General features: G+C 46.5%; 1 protein-coding gene across 1 annotated transcript; it reads right to left on the minus strand.

The window, feature by feature from the left end:
* Positions 1-16,638: 16,638 nt before the first annotated feature.
* LOC141817502 (small polypeptide DEVIL 4-like) lies at positions 16,639-16,949 on the minus strand. The gene is made up of 2 exons (XM_074705143.1): positions 16,936-16,949; positions 16,639-16,759 (listed from the first exon to the last, which is right to left on the minus strand). Exons 1-2 carry the CDS (start codon positions 16,947-16,949, stop codon positions 16,639-16,641), a joined length of 135 nt encoding a protein of 44 aa, XP_074561244.1.
* Between the last annotated feature and the right edge of the window lie 4,790 nt (positions 16,950-21,739).

Genomic DNA, 21,739 nt, shown 5'->3' on the forward strand with positions numbered 1-21,739 from the left:
GTTACGGTCGTAAGGATACGGGTCGGGACCCGACCGAGAGACATGACCGAGTCGAGTCAACTATCCAAGGACAGTCGGCTGAAGCACTGAGGCCCGGATCCAGGTTCCCGGGTACCAGCCCAGAGGCTCTCCACCCGAGCCCGGCAGCCCAGTGGGCCCGCCGAGAAGACGAATAATCTCACCAGGCCGACTCCCAGATACGCCGAGTGGCTGGCATACTCGACTCACCGACTCACAGATGGCCCGACCGAGCCACATCCCCGACTCGAGCCGCAGCCCCGACCCGACCCAGGGAGTCGGCCCCCGAATCGTACGCCCTACCCCTGACCACTCCATTCCTTGTCCTAGGGCCGCCACAACTGACAAGCACGCCACGAGGTATGGCGACGCGCCGCCGGACGTACACCTCTGACAACAGTAGGTCCTCGACAGTAAGGGCGCCACTCCTCGCCCGTACAGTAAGTACCCGCACAGTAAGGTCCCCCTTGCTGTGCCCAGGGTACGGATCTCCTCTTCCTTATATAAGGCAACCCCTGTGAAGGGGCCAGGTATGCTCTAACCGTTACTCACTTCTTCTACTCTCGTTTTCTCTCCAGCTACCGTCGCTGACTTAAGCATCGGAGTGGTCTCGCCGGTCCCGCCGGCCAACCATCTCACGGTGTCTGTGATTTCAGGTCTCCGGCGATCAGCGACCAGTCCTAACCATTTCCCCGCACAGCGCCCCTGAGGAAGTGACTTGTGCGCCCAGGAGAGGTTCTTGACGGGAACATATTTTGGCGCCGTCTGTGGGAACACGACAAGTCCCGAATCAAGACGCACTTATGGGTGAACAGCCACATCCTCAGCTCATCACCATCACACAAGAAGAACTGGATCGAAGAATAGCGACGGCCGTCCTAGCCGTCACTCGGAGTCAGTACGACGCTGCCGCTCAGGCTTCCCGAGTCCCCACTCGGGTCGAGGAGCTCCCCCCGCCGGCACTAGACAGCAGCGGGATCCACCCGAAGACCTGAGAGCCCCCTCCCGGAGACCCCAAGGCGAAGCTGACGATTATGAGGCTTCCGTGGAATCGGCCGCAGAACAAACGCCGAGCCGAGATTTCGTCCGAGGCAAAAGGCCCGAAACTGGAGAAGTGAGAGGACCGGAAAACTCGCCCTTCGTACGTCGAATCCTAGACGAGGAGGTGCCTCGTCAATTCCGGATGCCACAGTTCCCCGAGTACACTGGGAACGCCGACCCGGAAGACCATCTGGGTCGGTTCGAGAACGCTGCTCTGCTGCACCGATACACGGATGCCATCAAGTGTCGGGTCTTCTTAACTACTTTGGCTGGATCGGCACTGAGGTGGTTCAATCGGCTGCCACAATCTTCCATCCGGTCCTTCGCCGACTTCAAAGGCGCTTTCTTGCGGCACTTTGCCACCAGCAAAACGTATCGCAAAACCATAATGGACCTCTTCGCCACCAAGCAGAAGACTCGGGAGTCTCTGAAGGAGTTTGTCCACCGCTTCAACCAAGTCGCGCAAGAGGTGCCAGCCGCCTCCTCAGACGTCCTGGTAAATGCCTTCTCTCAAGGCTTGACCGAAGGCGACTTCTTCAGGTCAATAATTAAAAGACCTCCCGAGAACTTTGACGTACTGCTCAGTCGGGCCGACAAGTACATCCACGTGGAGGAAGCTCAAGCTGCCCGGCGCCGAGAGGCCGAGCCCGGCCACGGCAGTGCTTCTCACCGAAACGCCCCACCGGCTCCCCGAGCCGATAGAAAGCCAGCGCCTCAGCTGTTACACAGGTCCGACTTGGACCGAACTTCGACGCCGACTAAGCATCACCAGCGGACCATTCATGAGGTGGCTAATCAGCCCAGCCCCCCGGGCCGCAACTCCAGATGGGCGCCTAAGTTCTGCGCCTATCATCAATCGAGAAGCCACGACACCAATGAATGCCATCAGTACGCCAAAGAGCTGCGCTTGGCCGCCGACCAGCGGACACAGAAGTCTCCCCATCAGAGACAAGGAAGACCCGCCGCTGGCCGAGCTGGTTCCAGACCACGGCCTCCTTCTCCCCGACCTACACACCACCGAGACCGATCTCCTAGGCGAGGGGAACAGGCTTCCCGGGAAGAGGCTCCCCGAGATCCGAGGTCCCACCACCGTGAGGACTCTCCCGGCCACAACCAGAACAACCCCACTCGGGGCACTATCCTCATGATCACCGGAGGAGCAACTGATGGCGACTCCCACCGAGCCCGCAAAGCCCACAGCCGACAGCTGGAAGTCTGCGGTGTCGGTAAGGGACCCCGAGAGGAAGGACCAATCATCGGATTTGGTCCTCAAGATTTGGAAGGCGTAGAGACACCACACGACGATGCCTTGGTCGTGCACGCCACCATCGCCAACTATAACGTCGCCCGAGTCTTCGTCGACACGGGAAGCTCGGTAAACATCATTTTTCTGAAAGCTTTTGCGCAGATGCAGATCGACAAGGCCGACCTGTCGCCGATGACCACTTCCCTGTTTGGGTTCACGGGGAACGAAGTGCGGCCACTCGGACAGATCACCCTCGCCATCTCTCTGGGAGAAGAACCATTGAAGAGGACTCGGCGCGTTCCGTTCACCATAGTAGACGCGCCGTCAGTCTACAACGTTATCTTGGGAAGGCCAACTCTCAGCGCCTTCTCGGCAGTGGTCTCCACATATCATCAGAAGATGAAGTTCCCGGTGGGGGATCAAGTCGGGGAAGCCCGAGGAGATCAGCTGGCCTCCCGGAAGTGCTATGTGGACATGGTCCGGACGGAAGCCAGGAAGAATCGCAAGGTGCAAGACAGCGGAATCCATTCGGTGCAAGAGGCCCCCTCCATGACCAACCTCGAGGAGAAGGAAACTCTGCAAGTCTGCCCCGACCGCGCCGACACGGTGGTCCAGATAGCTGCCGATTTGCCGCCCGAACTGAAGGAGAGTCTCGGGGCCTGCCTTCTTCGGAATCAAGATGTCTTCGCCTGGAGTACTGAAGATCTCACGGGCGTCCCTCCCTCCATCGCGGTTCACCGGCTCAACGTCCTGCCCGACAGTCGGCCCGTGAAGCAGAAGAGGAGGCACTTCGGGCCCGAGCAGAACCGAGTCATCCGAGAAGAGGTGCAAAAGCTCCTGAAGGCGGGACACATCAAGGAAGTGCACTTCCCGACCTGGTTGTCCAACGTGGTGCTCGTCCCGAAGCCCAACAACAAATGGCGGGTATGCGTCGACTTCCGGGATCTCAACAAGGCGTGCCCAAAAGACTGCTACCCCCTGCCCCGCATAGACCAGTTAGTGGATTCCACGGCAGGGTTTGAATACATATGTATGTTGGATGCCTATCAAGGCTACCACCAAATTCCACTTGATGTAACCGACCAGGACAAAGTTAGCTTTATAACAGCCGACGGCACCTTCTGCTACACTGTTATGCCATTCGGGTTAAAGAATGCAGGAGCCACTTACCAACGCCTGATGGATCGGGTATTCCAAAAACAACAAGGAAGAAACATTGAAGTCTACGTCGACGACATCCTAATCAAGTCGGCTCGGGCAGACTCTCTTATAGCTGACATCGAGGAAACTTGCAGCACCTTGAGGCAATTCGGGCTCAAACTGAACCCGGCTAAGTGTCTCTTCGGTGTTCGAGCCGGGAAGTTTCTCGGTTACATAGTTACCGAGAAAGGAATTGAAGCCAATCCGGAAAAATTACAAGCCTTAGCTCAGATGGCCCCTCCCCGAAACCTAAGAGAAGCTCAGAAGCTGGTCGGGCGAATCATGGCTTTGTCTCGATTCATCTCTCACTCGGCGGGGCGAAGTCTACCCTTTTTCAAGGTTCTCCGAAAAGCTCAGAAGTTTCAGTGGAACGCCGACTGCGACCGGGCCCTGGAAGAATTGAAGGCTTATTTAACCCAGCTTCCCCGACTAGCAAAGGCGCTCCCGGGCGAACCGCTACTGATGTACCTTTCTACCACCGAGGCGGCAGTCAGCTCGGTGCTAGTAAAGGAAGAAGAGCAGGGCCAGCAACCGGTATATTTCTTCAGTCGGCTGTTGAAGGACGCCGAGACCCGATACACCAGCTTGGAAAAGCTGGCCTGGACGGTAGTCTTGTCGACTCGGCGGCTTCGACCTTACTTCCTTTCTCACCCGGTGACGGTCTTGACCAACAGCAACTTGGGGAAAGTGCTTACTCAGCCCGAGTTCTCGGGACGCCTGGCGAAATGGACCATGGAGCTCAGCCAATACGACATTCGCTACCAGCCTCGAGTGGCCATCAAAGCACAAGCATTAGCGGACTTCCTAGCGGAAGCACACCAAGGCAAAGCCGACGAAGAATGGAAAGCATATGTCGACGGTGCGGCTAACAAGCAAGGAAGTGGAGTCGGAGTGGTCTTGGTCTCTCCACAAGGTGAGGAAATACGGCTGGCTGTAAGGTTGGGTTTCAGGGCCTCAAACAACGAGGCCGAGTACGAGGCAGTTCTCATGGGCTTGCGGGCAGCCAAAAGAGTCGGGGCCACCCGAGTGCAGCTCCTTTCAGACTCCCAGCTGGTGTCCCAGCAAGTCGAGGGGAACTATGAGATCAAGAACGAGCGGCTCCGTCGCTATGCGGAGGTCTTTGCGAAGTTGAAGACGGAATTCGAGGAGGTCACTCTCAGCAAGATCCCCCGAGGCGAGAACAGCAAGGCGGACGAGCTAGCCAAGTTGGCGAGCTCGGTCACCGAATGGACAGAGGAGAAGCCGATCACGCAAGTGGCTTGGATAGCTCAGATAGATCAACCCCCCAGGATGACCGAGCCGGACGACTGGAGGAAGCCGATCCTCACTTTCCTCCAGACCGGTGAAGTACCTGGTGATCCGGAGCAAGCCCGCCTCCTCAAAAGACGCGCCACCCGATTCACGCTGATAGGGGAACAATTGTACCGCCGATCCTTCTCTCGGCCATTACTCAAGTGCCTCGGTCCCGAAGACGCCGAGTATGTATTGAAGGAGGCCCACCAGGGATGTTGCGGTAATCATGCGGGAGGACGATCCCTGGCTCGGAAGGTCCTCCTAGCCGGCTACTTCTGGCCGACTCTCCAGTCGGACGCGGCGAAATTGGTGTCCACTTGCCTCCACTGCCAAAAGTACCAGCCGTTCCAAAGACAACCAACACAGCAATTGAAGACGGCCACCACTTCGTGCCCATTCGACCAATGGGGGATGGATATAGTCGGGCCCTTCCCGATCGGACCTCAACGGAAGAAGTTCTTGTTAGTGGCAGTCGATTACTTCTCAAAGTGGGTGGAAGCGGAAGCCTTGGCCCGAATCACTGAGGAGGCGGTGCTCAAATTCCTATGGAAGAACATCGTGTGTCGATACGGCATCCCGCAGCGGCTCGTCTCGGACAACGGGCGGCAGTTCCAAGGCAGGAAGATCCAGGAGTGGTGCAAAGGACTCGGCATCCAGCAAGCCTTCACTTCGGTGGCTTATCCTCAAAGCAACGGCCAGACCGAAGTCGTCAATCGGGAAATAGTGCGAGGACTGAAGACTAAGCTGGATCACGAAGGCGGCAGTTGGGTGGAAGAGCTACCTTGCGTCCTTTGGGCATACCGCACCACTCCGAAAGAAAGCACCGGGCTTACCCCGTTCCACTTAGTGTATGGGGGGAAGCCGTAGTTCCCATGGAGGTAGGAGTCGAGTCGGACCGTCGACAGCACTATGGCCCCGACAACGACGACAAGCGACTCATGGAGTTGGATCTCATATCCGAGACCCGGGACCAAGCAGCCGCTCGGTTGACCGCTTACCGACAGCGCATGTGCAGTACTTACAATCGGCGAGTCATCCCTCGAGCCTTTCAAGTGGGAGACTTAGTCTGGAAGAAGGTCAAGCCTGTGGGAGAAGTTGTAGGCAAGCTCGAACCCCCCTGGGAAGGCCCCTATCGAGTAATCAAGAAGACCAACTCGGGCGCGTACTACCTGGTGGACTCGGCCGGAAAAGAGTTGGTGCGACCATGGAGCTCCACTCACCTTCAACCTTACCGGACTTAGCCACTAAAGCGGAAGTTTTTCCTTTCATGATCATGATCGCCTGTATCCTTGGCTGTAATCAAAGCTGATAATGAAATGACTTTTTCAGGCATCACTCAACTTGTCAAGGTTCAGCAATTAACTCTCCCGACTCGGACATAGTCGGGATCGAGCATTCAGGTCTCGGACCTGCTCCTTCAGCAATTGCCCTTCGGACAGGGTCGAAACTCTCCCGACTCGGACATAGTCGGGATCGAGCATTCAGGTCTCGGACCTGCTCCTTCAGCAATTGCCCTTCTCAGGGTCTAAACTCTCGACCGACTCGGACATAGTCGGGATCGAGCATTCAGGTCTCGGACCTGCTCCTTCAGCAATTGCCCTTCTCAGGGTCCAAACTCTCCCGACTCGGACATAGTCGGGATCGAGCATTCAGGTCTCGGACCTGCTCCTTCAGCAATTGCCCTTCTCAGGGTCCTAACTCTCCCGACTCGGACATAGTCGGGGTTGAGCAATCAGGTCTCGGACCTGCTCCTTCGACTCGGACGCAGTCGGGATTGGCTAAGTACTTCAAAAATGACAAGTGCACAATTCAACACGAATACTCGGCAAAGGGCAATGCGACAGAGGCTTTCATTCAACGTACAAAGAGAGAAGTACAAAAAGCCCCGAGTGGGAAGTACATAGCCTAGCGGCCCCTTCGGACCTCTTCCGGCAGCGCCGCCCACACTTTCTCGATGTCCAAGAACTCCAGCGAAGTTCCTTCTGGAAACAGGCCCGCCTCGTATACTTGGTTCAGCGCCCCCTCATAGCCGTACTCCAGCATCCGGGCAGTCTTCTCCTGATACTGGTCAAAATATTCCCGAGACGCCAGCCAGGCTTCTTGCGCCGCTTTTACCCGCTCGGGCTCCTTCTCCTTGTAGGCAGCGGACTCGTCTTCAACAGCTTTCTTCTCCACCGCTAAGTCCTCCGCCCGCTTCTTCCATGTGGCCGCATCCTCGAGCGCCCGAGCCAACTCCTTGCCTCTCTGAACCAGTTGCTCTCGGGTTTGCCTCAGGTCTTCTTGCTCTTTTGCCCGAGCCGAGGCGGTCTCCTGCTCAAAGGCCTCAGCCTTCTCCTGAGCCTTCAGCAACTCGGCTCGATACTGGGCGGCCTCTTCACCACTCTTGGTCGCGGCTGCCTTCGCCTCAGCTAATGCCTGCTCGCGAGCGGCACCCTGAGCCTTTAAGGCTTGCAACTGCTGGTCAATCACCTTGAACTCTCGATTCAGGTAGAGGAAACGGGTGTGCATCTCCATATGCTCCACCCACATCTGCATAAGTAGGGCAGTTAGCGACGAAAAGACACAAGAAAACGACAAGCTAAGGGAAATAAGAGACACTCACCCGCAAAATGTGGAAATTCCCCCGGTAGCTCAGCTCGGAGGTATTGATCCCCCGGAAGGAGTCACTGTTCCGGATCGCTCGGACCCGGGTCATCAGCTCCTGCACCTCTGCTGGGTCGAAGGGCTCATCAGCGGCCACTCGAGTCAGAGGCAAGGTGTAGAAGTCGGCTCCGGCTGTCGAAGGGCGTCGGAGCCCCGAGCCAGCCGACCCCGAGCTGGTTGGCATTGCAGCTCTCGAGGAAGATCCCCCAGTCGGGGGTACGCCTCCCTCGGTCGGCCCCTCGGCCTGGGAAGTCGTAGTCGTCCCGGCGTCTTCGGTTGCCAGGGCCGGCTCGGACAGAGGCAGGGCCGCTCCAGCAGAAGTAGTAGGCGCCCCGACTGCACCCGAGTCCCTAGCAGGCACCTCAGTCGGAGCCGGCGGTGTCAGGGAAGTAGTCTCCTGGCCCCGGTCGGACGCGCTTGCGCCGGCAGTGCTCGAGGCAGGAAGATGCCCCTTGGACACTTTGGACTTTTTGAGCCGCTTCTCCTCGCGGCGAATCGGGCTGGACTTCTTCGAGCGCTTCCCTTCGCGGTCAGGTGAGCGGGAGCGGCGATGTTTCTTCTTGTGGGAAGAGGAGGGCTTCTTTGATCGACCCTCTGCTATCTCTTTGCCCTTGCTGGCCGAAGGAGGAACGGTCCTTGGCTCCGCAGTCTCAGGCACCTCCTCCCGAGTGGAGGACTCGGGTCCCGCGGATACGGGAGGATGACCCGCCCCCTCGGGAACCACGGTCGCCAAAGGCTCCACCACTTCGGGCTCGGGAGCAGCAGAAGTCCCGGCTGTCTCCGCAGCAGTCGGCCTCTTGGGTGTGACCAACGCCTCCAAGTGCGCCCGAGTCCATTTCAGGCACTTGTTCGTTGAAGCATCCATCCAAATGTCGTCTGCCAAAGAAGAAAAGGAAACTAAGTTAGTCATTACAGAAGTCCGAGTAAATAAATAACTTACCGAGTTCTGTCGAGAGCTCGGCAGCGACAGGACTCAGGCCTGCCCGGAAGAGAAGCCCTTCCTCCCCGACTAGCTTGGTAACATCAAATTGAAGGCCCTTCAGCACCTCATAGGCGTCTTGGTAGACCTTGTTCTTCTTGTAAGGCTTCAAGACGGGCAAGGCCGAGAGCTCGTCCTGCCACTCAGTCGGGAATTCGAACGGACTCGGGGGGGAAATGTAGAAGAATTGGGGGTGCCACCCCTTGTTAGAAGAAGGATACCCGGTCAGGAAAGGAAGACCCGGTCTCGAGTTGAAGAAAAAGACGCCCTCCTTCTTCATCTTCTTCGGATAAAAGAAAAAGTGGAAGACTGCGGGGTCTAAGGGGATTCGGTACATGCGGAAGACTAGGACGACTCCACAAAGGAGTCGGAAAGAATTCGGGGCAAGTTGGTTTAGTGGAAGCTGGAAGTACTCGGCCACTTCTTGAAAAAAGGCAGGAATCGGGAATCGAAGTCCGCCCTCTAGCTGACCATAGAAGAAGGTGGCGTACCCGGGTGGGGGAGTATGGAGACGATGGTGGGGCTCGGGAACCTCTATCCTATACTCACTCGGGATTTCGTACTTCAGACGCATCTTCGAGCGGGTTCTCTCGGTGAACTTGGTGACCTCGGACTCGTACCAAGGACCGGTGGGCGGAACACTCTCGGATGGGGTCCCCGTCGACGGAACACTCGCGGATGGCGCATCCATTGATGGCACAGACCCCTCAGAAGCCATCGCTACCGACCAGAGACGACCTAGAGCAGCGCTACTAAAGAAGGAAAAAGGAACTCGACCAGAGAAGAGCACTTACGTGGGGCGAAGAAGGAAGTAAAGGAGGCGGCGACGAGAAGAGAATCGGAGGAGAAAGCAGAGAAGAGAACCGGAGGAGAAAGCAGAGAAGACGGCGAGGAGAGGCGCTGTGCGCCAGGTCCTCCCCTATTTATACCGAACCCTAGCAAAGCTCAGCCGTCCGATCAGACAGTCGAAAAAGGGCGGGATCTCCTGGCAGCCGTCCGATGATGCGCGTTTCCGAGGCGTGATACGGCGCAATTATGGCGACGATTCGGCTGTCCCATCGGACACCCCGCCGCAGTAAAGCACGCCATGCCGATCACGTGCGCCGGCCGACTCATCCAATGTCCCCCCGACACGTGGCAGCCCATCACTGGCGGGTCAATGCAGGAATGTCAACCGGTACCACTCGACTCGGACTGGGTCTAGTCAGTCGAACACGTCTCCTTCGACTAGACTAGTGGGAAGGCTGGTGTTACGGTCGTAAGGATACGGGTCGGGACCCGACCGAGAGACATGACCGAGTCGAGTCAACTATCCAAGGACAGTCGGCTGAAGCACTGAGGCCCGGATCCAGGTTCCCGGGTACCAGCCCAGAGGCTCTCCACCCGAGCCCGGCAGCCCAGTGGGCCCGCCGAGAAGACGAATAATCTCACCAGGCCGACTCCCCGATACGCCGAGTGGCTGGCATACTCGACTCACCGACTCACAGATGGCCCGACCGAGCCACATCCCCGACTCGAGCCGCAGCCCCGACCCGACCCAGGGAGTCGGCCCCCGAATCGTACGCCCTACCCCTGACCACTCCATTCCTTGTCCTAGGGCCGCCACAACTGACAAGCACGCCACGAGGTATGGCGACGCGCCGCCGGACGTACACCTCTGACAACAGTGTGTCCTCGACAGTAAGGGCGCCACTCCTCGCCCGTACAGTAAGTACCCGCACAGTAAGGTCCCCCTTGCTGTGCCCAGGGTACGGATCTCCTCTTCCTTATATAAGGCGACCCCTGTGAAGGGGCCAGGTATGCTCTAACCGTTACTCACTTCTTCTACTCTCGTTTTCTCTCCAGCTACCGTCGCTGACTTAAGCATCGGAGTGGTCTCGCCGGTCCCACCGGCCAACCATCTCACGGTGTCTGTGATTGCAGGTCTCCGGCGATCAGCGACCAGTCCTCAACCATTTTCCCGCACAGCGCCCCTGAGGAAGTGACTTGTGCGCCCAGGAGAGGTTCTTGACGGGAACATCTACGATTATGTCTTCCGACCCTAACTCAGTATCTCTCCCTCTCTGCCATTCTCATCCCAGAAGATGCCAAAAGCTCTCAGGCGTGCGGGCCCTACTAGAGAATCAGTACAGTTAAAAGATTATTAGACATATTCCCCTAGATCCCCTCGTGTCTACACCTACAGACAAAAGGTAAGAATAATCAACACTGTCAAGCCATAGGACGGTTATGAGATTGCCAGAATTGGTCCCCTAGATACCACATGTCGGGGGCACTGGACAGTAATTGTCATAACTTGCCCCTTCAATTACAACAGGGGTTTGCCCCCATGCCAATGTGGAAATTTGTTCTTGTGAGTATATAATTTCTCCCGCAAGTATGAAGATCTCTCTCGGTTCCCATCTACTTCATACACTTCTCCTTCTTCTTCTTTTACTGACTTGAGCGTTTGAGTGGCTTGCCGGGAATCCCCGGCACCTTGTTAATCTGTTCGCTCAACTTTTTCTTCAGGTTCCTTCGCCGACGAGAGTGACAACGCGTGAGATGATAGATTTTTGACTGGTGACTTGACCACCCACGGCATATCTAGAACACCAAGTAAACAGTTTGTGTTGTGTTGTGTCTCTTTTATGTATTATTTATTTGTTTTCGCTACTCACTGAGATCCTAAGAGTTGTAATAATAAAAACAAGCCTCATGTATCGAAATGCTATATAGATGTGTAACCCTTTTGATAAAATTAATTATATAATAATTTTACTTAAAACTAATATGTAGTTTGATAAAAAAAATATGAGTAGATTTCAATGATGTATTTATTTAAATTTAAAATTTACATGATAGAGTAGGAGTTTGGACTCTATAATCATATTTGAATGGTTGATCATTTAAAATAAGTAAATAAATGAACTTCAATATAATTTTAGATTCATCTATTAATTTATATTTTGACCAATGATGCTTTTTTAGTTGTTAATAACTTTGAAATATATTTGTCTATTTAAATTTATTTTTTTTAAATAATAATAATCATATAATAATTTATATCAAAACTACTAATGACTATTTTAGAGTAGTTCAGTCAGTTTAAAAGCATGAACTTTAATAATTTTTAGAGTAGATATTAACATTTAAAGTTTAAAGGGAAATGAATAAATAATAATTTTGATTAAAATAATTATATGATTATTTTTAATAGTTTAGTTATTTTAAAAGCATGTGCAAATATTAATAGTCTTGCACAATCAAATTTAATTAAAATAGATCAGTGATAGTAGGATTAGAGGCGGATAAATTTGAAAGGTTTCTTTGATGATTCCATTAAAAATAAGGATGGTTACTTATGATGTTTACCCTTCCATATTTGCATTATTATTCAAATAGCTAGTATCAGATTTATCTTTTGCAAATGAAATCAAGTCAAATTGTAAAAAGATTAAAGCCAAAATTTACATTAAAAGTTTAAATAGATTAGATGAACCATTTTAAATTTCTTTTGGAAAATTTTTTTTAAATAATTTTTTTATTAGTATTTATACAGCACTACAATTTATTGAATGTTTGTTTCTTATATTTTATTGAATTTTTAGTTGAGCGTAACATTAAACACTAAATTAATTATCTTTTCTGTAAAAGATGGAATCTGTCACCTTAGCAGTCCCACATGATCGACCCTATGACCATTTGTGAGGAGAATAAGTGATAAATTGAAAAACTACAATTGATTACGACGCAGGAGTATTGCCACTAAATTAATTTTCTTAAACCATTTTTTAGAGAGACAAACCGTACATTCCACCATGAATTAAGTACACCGTAAACTTCCAAGATCCAACGACCGATGAGTGAACAGATATTTTAAATATCTAAAAACAAAAAAAAAAGAAACGCATATTTTAAAAAAAACTTTTAATTGTCCTATGGAAAATTGGCGAAAAAGATATTTAAGTAGAAAAACACGTGTTTGTTCACGTAGACGACAATAAATTGAGAAGAAATCGACTCGACAATGCAATTTATTTTGGCCTTTTGTTTTATTACTTCGCGTGTAGATGCGACATAATTTTCAATGCTATTAATTAAAAATAACAACGCATTTCACACAGCCATAGGAAATTGGAATGAGACACCCACATGTTTCAACCATCCGTGTTTGTTGACGCCCACACATCATTTTTCATGCTTTTAATTTAATACCATTCCCACTGGGCCGGTAGCGGGACACTGCTCACGTGATAATTTAAAATTTATTTATTGACGGTCTTTTAAAAAAAATCACGCACGAGAAAAAAAAAAGTTTTCTCATGGTCTCCGTCAACGTCGCTTTAATACATTCTCATTTCTACACATTTTACTTTAATTTCAAGATTATGTATAGAACAATATCGTGACTTCTCACCCCGATGAGAAACGCCAACTCAACCATAAAATAATAGTTGCAACTTTATAACTTATTTTTTTTAATGGTTCGAATGTGATTCGATAATGAACGCGCAATTTTTGGGGACCAATTTATTTTATTCATGGGAAATTAAAATAGTAGATATTTTGGCAAATTTTCGACTAGAATTTGGATCCCAATAATATTAATGGGATTGATGGACCACATGGTCCGCGTGTGGCTCCGCGTCTCAGGTTCTACGTTTATTGTTGCTTTCATGAGTTAACTTGCGGAATAACGGGCGAGCCGATAAAAATCGATGACGATGATGACGACGATAGCAGGGTTGAGTCGGAAAGCGACAAGATGCGAATTGCCACGGAATCACTCACCGTCGACGGCGCAGGTGGAGAGATGGGGATGAATCCGATTCAGACACGTGGGGGCTGGGAGATGGGAACGAATTGCCAAGTCGTGTCGCGTGCATGAACAGATGAACTTCAACGACCGTTGCTGTTATTTTCCGGAGCTTGGGATATTTATGGCTATCAATGGCGATCGATACAACAATATGAATTTAAAAACCCATGTTTTTTAAATTTTGTATTTTAGTGATCGAAAGGAAAGTATCTAAAGTGTCCTAATCGAATGGTAGATCATAGTGTTGATAATTTGTCCACATAATAGATATTTAAACTGATAGAAGGTATACGAGCTTTAGTAGATTTTAGGGGACGTAAAGGCAAAAGAGGCCAGTCCAAAGTCTATGATTTGATTTGGGCTCAATGAGCTTATGGGCCGCCCTCCGTCCAGCCCTTTAAAAAAATCTAAAATAAATATTGAAGTATTTTAGATATAACAGGTGCCCTTTAATAATGCCAAATCCTCTTTTAATATTTATAAAATCTTCATTCTCCAGCGGGACGATGTGTATATTTTACCACTCTGAGGTGTTATATAATAAATGATAAAAAACACTAGGAAAATGGTGCATTAGATTAAAGTACTTGAAATAATCAATATATTCAAGATTAATCAGTTAAAAAAATTGAATATTTAGATTAAAAAAAGAGTAAGCGAATCTTACATCCATGCAGTGTGATGGTAAGAGATATAGTGATATTTATATACCAAGGTTCAATTCTCATGATGGACGATCTTTATTACTTAATGAACGAATAAAGGAAGACCGCTCATCTCCAGACTAATTGGATTCAAGACTCATAAACCTGAATTAACAATAACAACAACACACACAAAAAAAAGAGAAAATCTTCTTAATTGCATGGAAGAACTATCAATTGCTCTTTCTTGTTCCATTCTTTGATTAATTTTCTTGTTACCCTTTTAACATCCCTTCTTGATTTGTACATTTCATGATATCTTTTAACCGATAAAGGTTTTAGATGGATACTGTCAATAAAAGAAAACTCTAAATTAACAAATGAAATAAAATTCGATCGTTAAATAGAGATTCAATAAAATCATAAATTAATGATAGATTTTAAAATTAATCGTTAATTTAACGATCGATTAAAATTTCAATCATAAAATAACAATTCTTGAACTCATGACTAGATTTTTTGCAAATGAAACTCTAATAAGAATTAGAGTTATCAGATTTATGCTGCCACGAAGAGTCTTTTTATCCTCTTCCTTTGCCTTGAAATACTTTCCACACGAAATGAGTTCTTCCTGTTTTGGTTTTGAATTTCTGGAATTATTTTCCTTTGCTTGAAAAGCATGGTCCACAGAGTGATTGTTGCATTTGCTCACTCTTTTCTCATGAGCTTCTAAAGATCCAATAAGTTCATTTTTTGTAAACTTTGTGAGATCTTTAGATTCCTCAATAACAACAATTATATGTTCAAAATTTTTAGAATTGCCCTTTTGATTTGATTAACTATCTTACCCACTCTAGAGAAAAAATGCTTAACGAGTTCTCCTTTCATTAACACTGCAAAAAATACAAGGTATTAGCAACAAAAATTTACCACGAATAATTTGCAACGAAAATTTGCGATGAAAATTTACAATGAAAATTTGTAATGAATTTTGCGACGAAAACATGGATTCATCGCAAAAGTATCGTACGCAATTTCACTGCTATATCCTAATATTGACGATGAAAATGGGTTCGTCATCCAATTTAACGACGAAACTATATTTTCGTCGCCATATTTATAACACGAGTTATTACCAACGAAAAAATTTTCATATCCAAATTATTTTGCGACGAAAATATTTTTTATTTTCATCATGAAATTTGTCATAAAATGCCCTTAATATTTAGTATGATATATAAATTATCAAATTCACTCCCAACCAAGCATCTTTGGCCCTTTTTGATACGATGCTAAAAATTATAGGATAAATAGTTTTGCTTACCTCTTGCTGAATGATCCTCAAGGCTGTAGCATTTTTCTTTACATTCTTCTTGTATTCCTTCTCTTTTTCTTCTGTCCAAGAAGATCTTTGATGATCTTGTCTCCCCTCGTAACCTTCTTCAACCATTCATGTCCCATAAACCTTGTGAAAGAAGAACGATGGTCCAAGAAGAACCATGTCCCATAAATTTTATATCATGTTATTTTTATTGGCAGCTGCTTCAGCAACATTTTTTTGAATTTTTTCCATGAAAAAAATTGTTCTGTTTAATATATCTTGTCTCTTTCAGAAATAGGTTGTATTTACTTTAGTTGTTAGATATCCACTTTAATCAGGGAGGGAAGTTTCAGACTCTTCATTGCCTATCATTAATTTGAGAACCAAATGGCTTTGCAGTTGCAGAAACAAAACACTGTCATTCTCCTCCATCATGCATCAGTCCTTTGACATGAAACTGTCAGCACTGAACTATATATATATAGTTACCTCATAATTTGTCTTCTTACCACACTGTTTATTTCAATATCCTTTCAAAAAAATTTATAATTAGACCTATTTCTACAGATTCTTAAAATATATATTTGATGCCCCACTACAAATATAAACTAGAACATTTACAATAACGTCCCCGGGGCCATGGTGCCGCGGTAGGACATCTAGGTTGTCACCTAGGCACCCGCGGTTCAATCCCCAGCTACGGCGTATTTGTATAAATTTTCCTTCAAATGGGGATCGTAATCAAAGGATATTGGACATCTGGGTTAGCCGCTGCGTGCGCTTCCCGATTTATCTTGGTGGCCGGTAGGAAACTTCTGTGGGACCGGACCGATCACCTCAAAGATTGAGTCAATGCGACCATGGGTTTTATATGGTACGTGAGGGGTTGGCTCAAGTCAATTCACACATGCATGTCAACATCTATGGAAGGAGGTCTTCTCGGCTTTAATTTTGGATGTGAAACAAAAAGCTAAACCCTTTAGTTGAAATCCCCAACGTTAACCAGTTGAAAGCCAACCGTACGTGAATCGGTTGAAAATCAGTTATGAATTAAATCATGATTGGTAATGTGGTGCAAGAACAGAGTAGAAATGCAAACATGTGTGCCCAATCTTGTGGATTAATCAAATTGATCCATCGTTCCTCATAAAAACACTCAAAATAGCTCTGACACAGCAGGAGGCCGTAGATTCATGCATGGCTTTAAAGCTTCAGATTAAGTTCAGCATAATCACGAGCTCTATGGCTGGAAATGTCGCCTTACAAAGTGAATAATAATTAAGGAAGATCCTAAGTAGAATACACAAAACTGGATCTCAAAGTCTAGAATATGGAACTATGCACGCCATCGGATATGATGATCTGAGCTAGAATTCCACCACCACTTTGGCAGAAACTACAAGGGAGAAAAAAATTTCCAAAGACAAACTAAAGAAATGGTCGATCGATCGATCAATCATGCCAGCAAAGGAGCATGACGACGCAACGCCGGATGATGTAAAGCTTCGCCTTCTGTTCTCTGAGGGCCCTGCACAGCCTGAACCCCCTTCGCTGCAACACCTTCTTCATGCGTCTTCAAGTTCGGTGCACAAGTAGAATAAGTTATCTATCCTTATGGCTTCGATAACTTGCATCCATAGAGAGGCCTTTTTATCGAGCGAAGGTGGTGCAACACACGAAGCTCTTGTCGAGGGAAAAAGAGCAGCGGCTAATTTGTTAATTAAGAAGAGTGCAGTTGCATGCACTAACTGCGGTTGTTCCATTGCACGATTTTTGATGAGCCACTAGGAGAAAAGGTTTTAAAGATTAATGACAAAAATAAAGATGATTTGAGTTGTTAATAAAATGATGAGTATTAGTTCGAATCTGAGATCCAGGAAACAGAATGGTTTAAACCATGGACTTACATACGGATCAGGATAACTTCAACATGGAGGAATAATACTACTACTGAAATAATGACAGAGAGAAAAACATAATTCAACCGTTTGGATTCCAATGGCAACAAACACTGCTTGTTCAGCAACTTCAAGAAAAGAAAGCTCGCAAGTCCAGGCCACACCAGCTGGAGAACACTTGAATGCAAATGCTACACTGTATCAAAAGACAACTTTGATTCCTTGTTTCCCTCCCCAACCACGTACGGACATGGACTTACCATAGTTTACTGAATCTAATGATAAGCCTACAAAATCTTCAGAGGCTGTCCACACTTAACGTTGGTAATGTACGTGCGCTAGCTGCTGCATCTTTAATTTAGTTCTCTGTGTTCATTGTTAATCGCAAAAGTGACACAATGTCGTTGGCCCATTGAAGATGCCATTTAGATGAGCACTGGTAATGGGACAATTGGACACCATCTCCTAAAAAATGACTTCGTGTATGTGAAATGGAGGACCTTATGCTATTTGTTTTTCTCCAAGCATTGCACTTTGAATCGGACTTGAATACAAGGGCATAAGACAATGCTTGCTAACTCCTACTGCACGCAGGATGTTAATTAATTACCATTATTTTGATGAAGATTTGCAGCGTGAGTATGGTGTAATTTATAGATATCAGTCAGCTGCGGATTTTGATTTGTAGTGGATAACAGCTGCAAAGCCATGCAGCTCTCAGAGTGCTGTTCCAAGACTGCAACAAGATTCCGCTACAGGGGTTTGATTTTAGTTAATTATTTATTAATTATAAGACTTATTGGCTAGTTAAGTTTATAATTGTCTAGCTACTGTCTATCACAACTCGAGCACAAACTTCAAGACGATTCGACTGTCTGGTGTATGATATGCTGGTGGACCATACTCTTGGATAAATTAATATTTGAGTTTAGAAGATATAGAAGAGATATTAGGAGAGAAAGTGGCGAACTTGTGAAGTTCTGTGAACAATGGGTGCCAATTAAAATGAGAGCTTTTAATTTTCTGTTGTCTTATATACTTGTAGCTTACAAACATTAAAAAGTAAAAAAATCTTAGAGAATACTTCTCATTTGGTTAGATTTAGACTTGCTGAAGTGTAGTGTTTAAGTAGTTTGACAATATAATTTAAGTTAGATGTATATTTAATATTGTTGCATCAAGTGTACAGATTTAATAATGCTAGTTTAGAGGTTAATTAGATTCAATGAAAGACAGTCCAAGCTAACCGAATTTGGAGATCATGTTCAAGTAGTCTAGATCAAGTGATTTGGATTTAAGGTTGGTTAGCCAAAATTAATGAATGGATGCACTAAAGACAAATAAAGAACTTTATTAAAACAATATGTAAGAGAGAAAGTTTTCCATGTTGTTACAGTAGATAAATGACACCTGTAACGACCCGGCCCGTCCGCTCGTGGGATTTCTACATATCCCGATCCCTATTTTCTGTGGGTCATGGGCCGTCGACCATCGACCGTGTCGTTACCTACTAGGACTTTCCACCCCTGCCCAGTGGATTTTTGCCTTCCCCAGATTCGAACTCTAGACCTGCAGGCTAAAGTACTAAAGTGCCTTTTTATTGTAACGATCCGGCCCAGCCCATTTGGCGGTCCATTCGGCGGCCCATTTGGCGACCCTGGTGGTCGTCGACCGTCGACCGTCGGCCCGTCGACCGTGTCGTTACTCATCTGGACTTCCCACTCCTGGAAGTGGGTTTTTGCCTTCAGGATTCGAACTCTAGACCTCCAGGCTAAGTACTAAAGTTTATGAATCCTGGTACCAAGTGTTCTTTGAGAACACTTGGTACCAGGATTCATAAACTTTAGTACTTAGCCTGGAGGTCTAGAGTTCGAATCCTGGGGAAGGCAAAAACCCACTTCCAGGAGTGGGAAGTCCAGATGAGTAACGACACGGTCGACGGTCGACGACCACCAGGGTCGCCAAATGGGCCGCCGAATGGACCGCCAAATGGACTGGACCGGGTCGTTACAACACCTCTCAATACTTTCAAAGGCTGATAAAAAATAACTCTGAAATTGTCTTAATTAGTTTGGCAAAACATCCTTGAGCTACATTAATTATATTGGCCGGGGGAGCAAGCAAAGGGGCAACCGGAGGGTAACATCTTGGATTGTTAACATCAATATCTAAAAGAAAGACCAAGTAAATTAAAGCATACTGCAGGTTTGTTCCAATGTAGCAGCTAAACCATAACCATAATATTGTGCATGATAAGTTAAATATTGTGATACCAACAAACTACTGGATTTATGTATGATAAGTTAAATAGCAATCGCGGTACAACCCATAACCTTAAAATAATAAATTCCTACTTGCATTTGCTTGAAGTACGTATATTGATTTTATTATAGCTATTTTCCCTAATTTCAGGTAATGTTTTTTATCCTGCTGGTCCGAGATCAAAAGAAGGGATGACTAAGCAAAAAGTAATCATGGCCGAGAATTTCAACCGGCTAGGTACAAGTCGAGTCGGCTTTCTATAGGCCGACTTCTTCCTTTAGGTCGAGCTTCCTTTATGTCGGATTTCAATAGACCGACTTCTTTTAAGTTGACTTTTAGAACTCTGTGTATCAAGAAGGTCCTTCAAACAAAGATTTGAACAAATTGAAGAAAGAGATTAGAAGGGGAAGGTGAATCTCGATAAAGTTCCTCCGGCGCTTAAGTATGATCTCAGAGAAAATTAAGGTGGAGAAAACGAATCGAGAAAGTAAAGAGAAGAGAGAATACTAGAATCCCTTTTTTGATGTTGCAATTGGTTACCTTTAAATAAATGGTGAATGAGTGACCTTCATTTTCAAAGAATATACCTCTTCCCTCTTGCTTGAGAAGACACACATCTAGATGCTTGACACTTTAATAATTGTTGTGTCGGATCATAGTTTCAAATTGGGGGCGAACCCAATTCAGATGCCACTCAGAGGGACTTGATTTGAGGTATTCTAGGAGAGCTAACTTGACCCAAACTCGGTTTGATCATACCCAAGCTCGGCTTGATTTGACTCAAGCTAGCCTTGTCTTTGATTTCCCGCTTAGCTTGACTTTTGACTTTACTATGCCACATGGTATTGACTTTCTCCACTATATCACAAGTCTCTCTGCCAAGTCTAACTGAAGAAGCATAGTCTGACTGACTGTACTTTTATGTTGAATTACCTTTGTTTGCATGATAAAGGATAAGTCCATGTGGTTGCATGTCGTTGCCGAGTCGCCTTACATAAGAGTCGACCAGTCAGTAGATCGATGAGACGGGTCGGATTGGAGAAGTCCTCTACTGTTGATAATACATATAAATATGACTTCGTTAGAAATGAGATGAACATATAAAACTTGGACATGAAGACTCTGTTCGAGACAGAGGGAATTAGACACCTTTATCCTAGACAAAGGGAATTATTGATGGATGCTTTTATCGAAGACAAAGGAAATGTTGATTGGATGTCTTTGTCCGAGATAAAGGGAATTGACGTCTTTGTCCCAGACATAGGGAATGGTCGAGGGATGACGTGTGTGTTTCATATATTTTCGATATTATTTTATATACATTCGTTTAATTACATAAGCATACTTTACATATATACTTTCATCACTTTCATATTGTTTTTATCATTTTAGTTTGGAGACTATTCTTTGTATGTTTTTATTGACATGACGTGAATTTGGAGATTATTCTTTGTGTGTTTTTATTGATAGGACATGAATTTGGAACTTAATTGGAGTCGAAAAGCCTTGGAGTGTACATTGTAGTATGATGCATGGTCTAGTCGTGTTTTCTGACATGGTCGTGCATCACTTGTAGAGTCAGACGAGCAACGAACCAACAATTGAACTTTCAACATAGAATACGGGCTAGCTATGTCACCTGACACGACCGTGCCCTTTAAGTGTACCTAATAAAATGATCACTTTAGTAAAGTTACTTCGAAAATTGACGTCGTATTTGGGTAGATACACTGATATTAATTATCCAAGAAGAAATATTTTTTAGATTGGGATAAACCATCTTCATGTCTATCAAACATATAAATAAGAGTGTAAGTTATATTTAGAGTGTTAACCATCATCATAGTAAAATCAAAATTTTAGAATTGCTTTCAAAAATTGATTTTCTACCTATTCTCATTTGCTTTCTTAGTTTATTTTCTTTATACATTATTCTCTCAATGTCGATTCATAGATAACCTACTTTGCATTCAGATTAATACTTGATTTTACGTTACTAGAGAATCATATTTTATTATTTAATGATAATCATGCACTTGTCTTTGTAAAAAATAGCACCAGGTATTTGACCATTTGAAGGCTATGATTTATTACGTTGTTAATTTAATTTATCATTTGATGCCATCAGACCAACCCAATTTGGTCGAACTAAGTCAATGATGAGAGAATTTGGGATGGGTCTCAGTTTCTATCGGCTCATCCAAATAGCGGTTCGGTTCGTTCAACAGTCGACACCAACGTCAAACCGGTATGCTGAAGAACGCTAGAGCGCCACCCCTTTGCATCCGAAGGACGTACGATGGGCGTCGCCGCTGCAGCCTGTTCGTCATCTGGAGCGTTTTTCCTCGGTGGAGGACTTACTGATCTCCGGAACAAAAAATTTAATCTTTAAT

This window comes from Curcuma longa, unplaced genomic scaffold, assembly GCF_044706935.1.
Source record: "Curcuma longa cultivar G26 ecotype Majalengka, Jawa Barat unplaced genomic scaffold, ITB_CL_G26_1.1 contig_20754, whole genome shotgun sequence".
Taxonomy (NCBI): Eukaryota; Viridiplantae; Streptophyta; class Magnoliopsida; order Zingiberales; family Zingiberaceae; genus Curcuma; species Curcuma longa.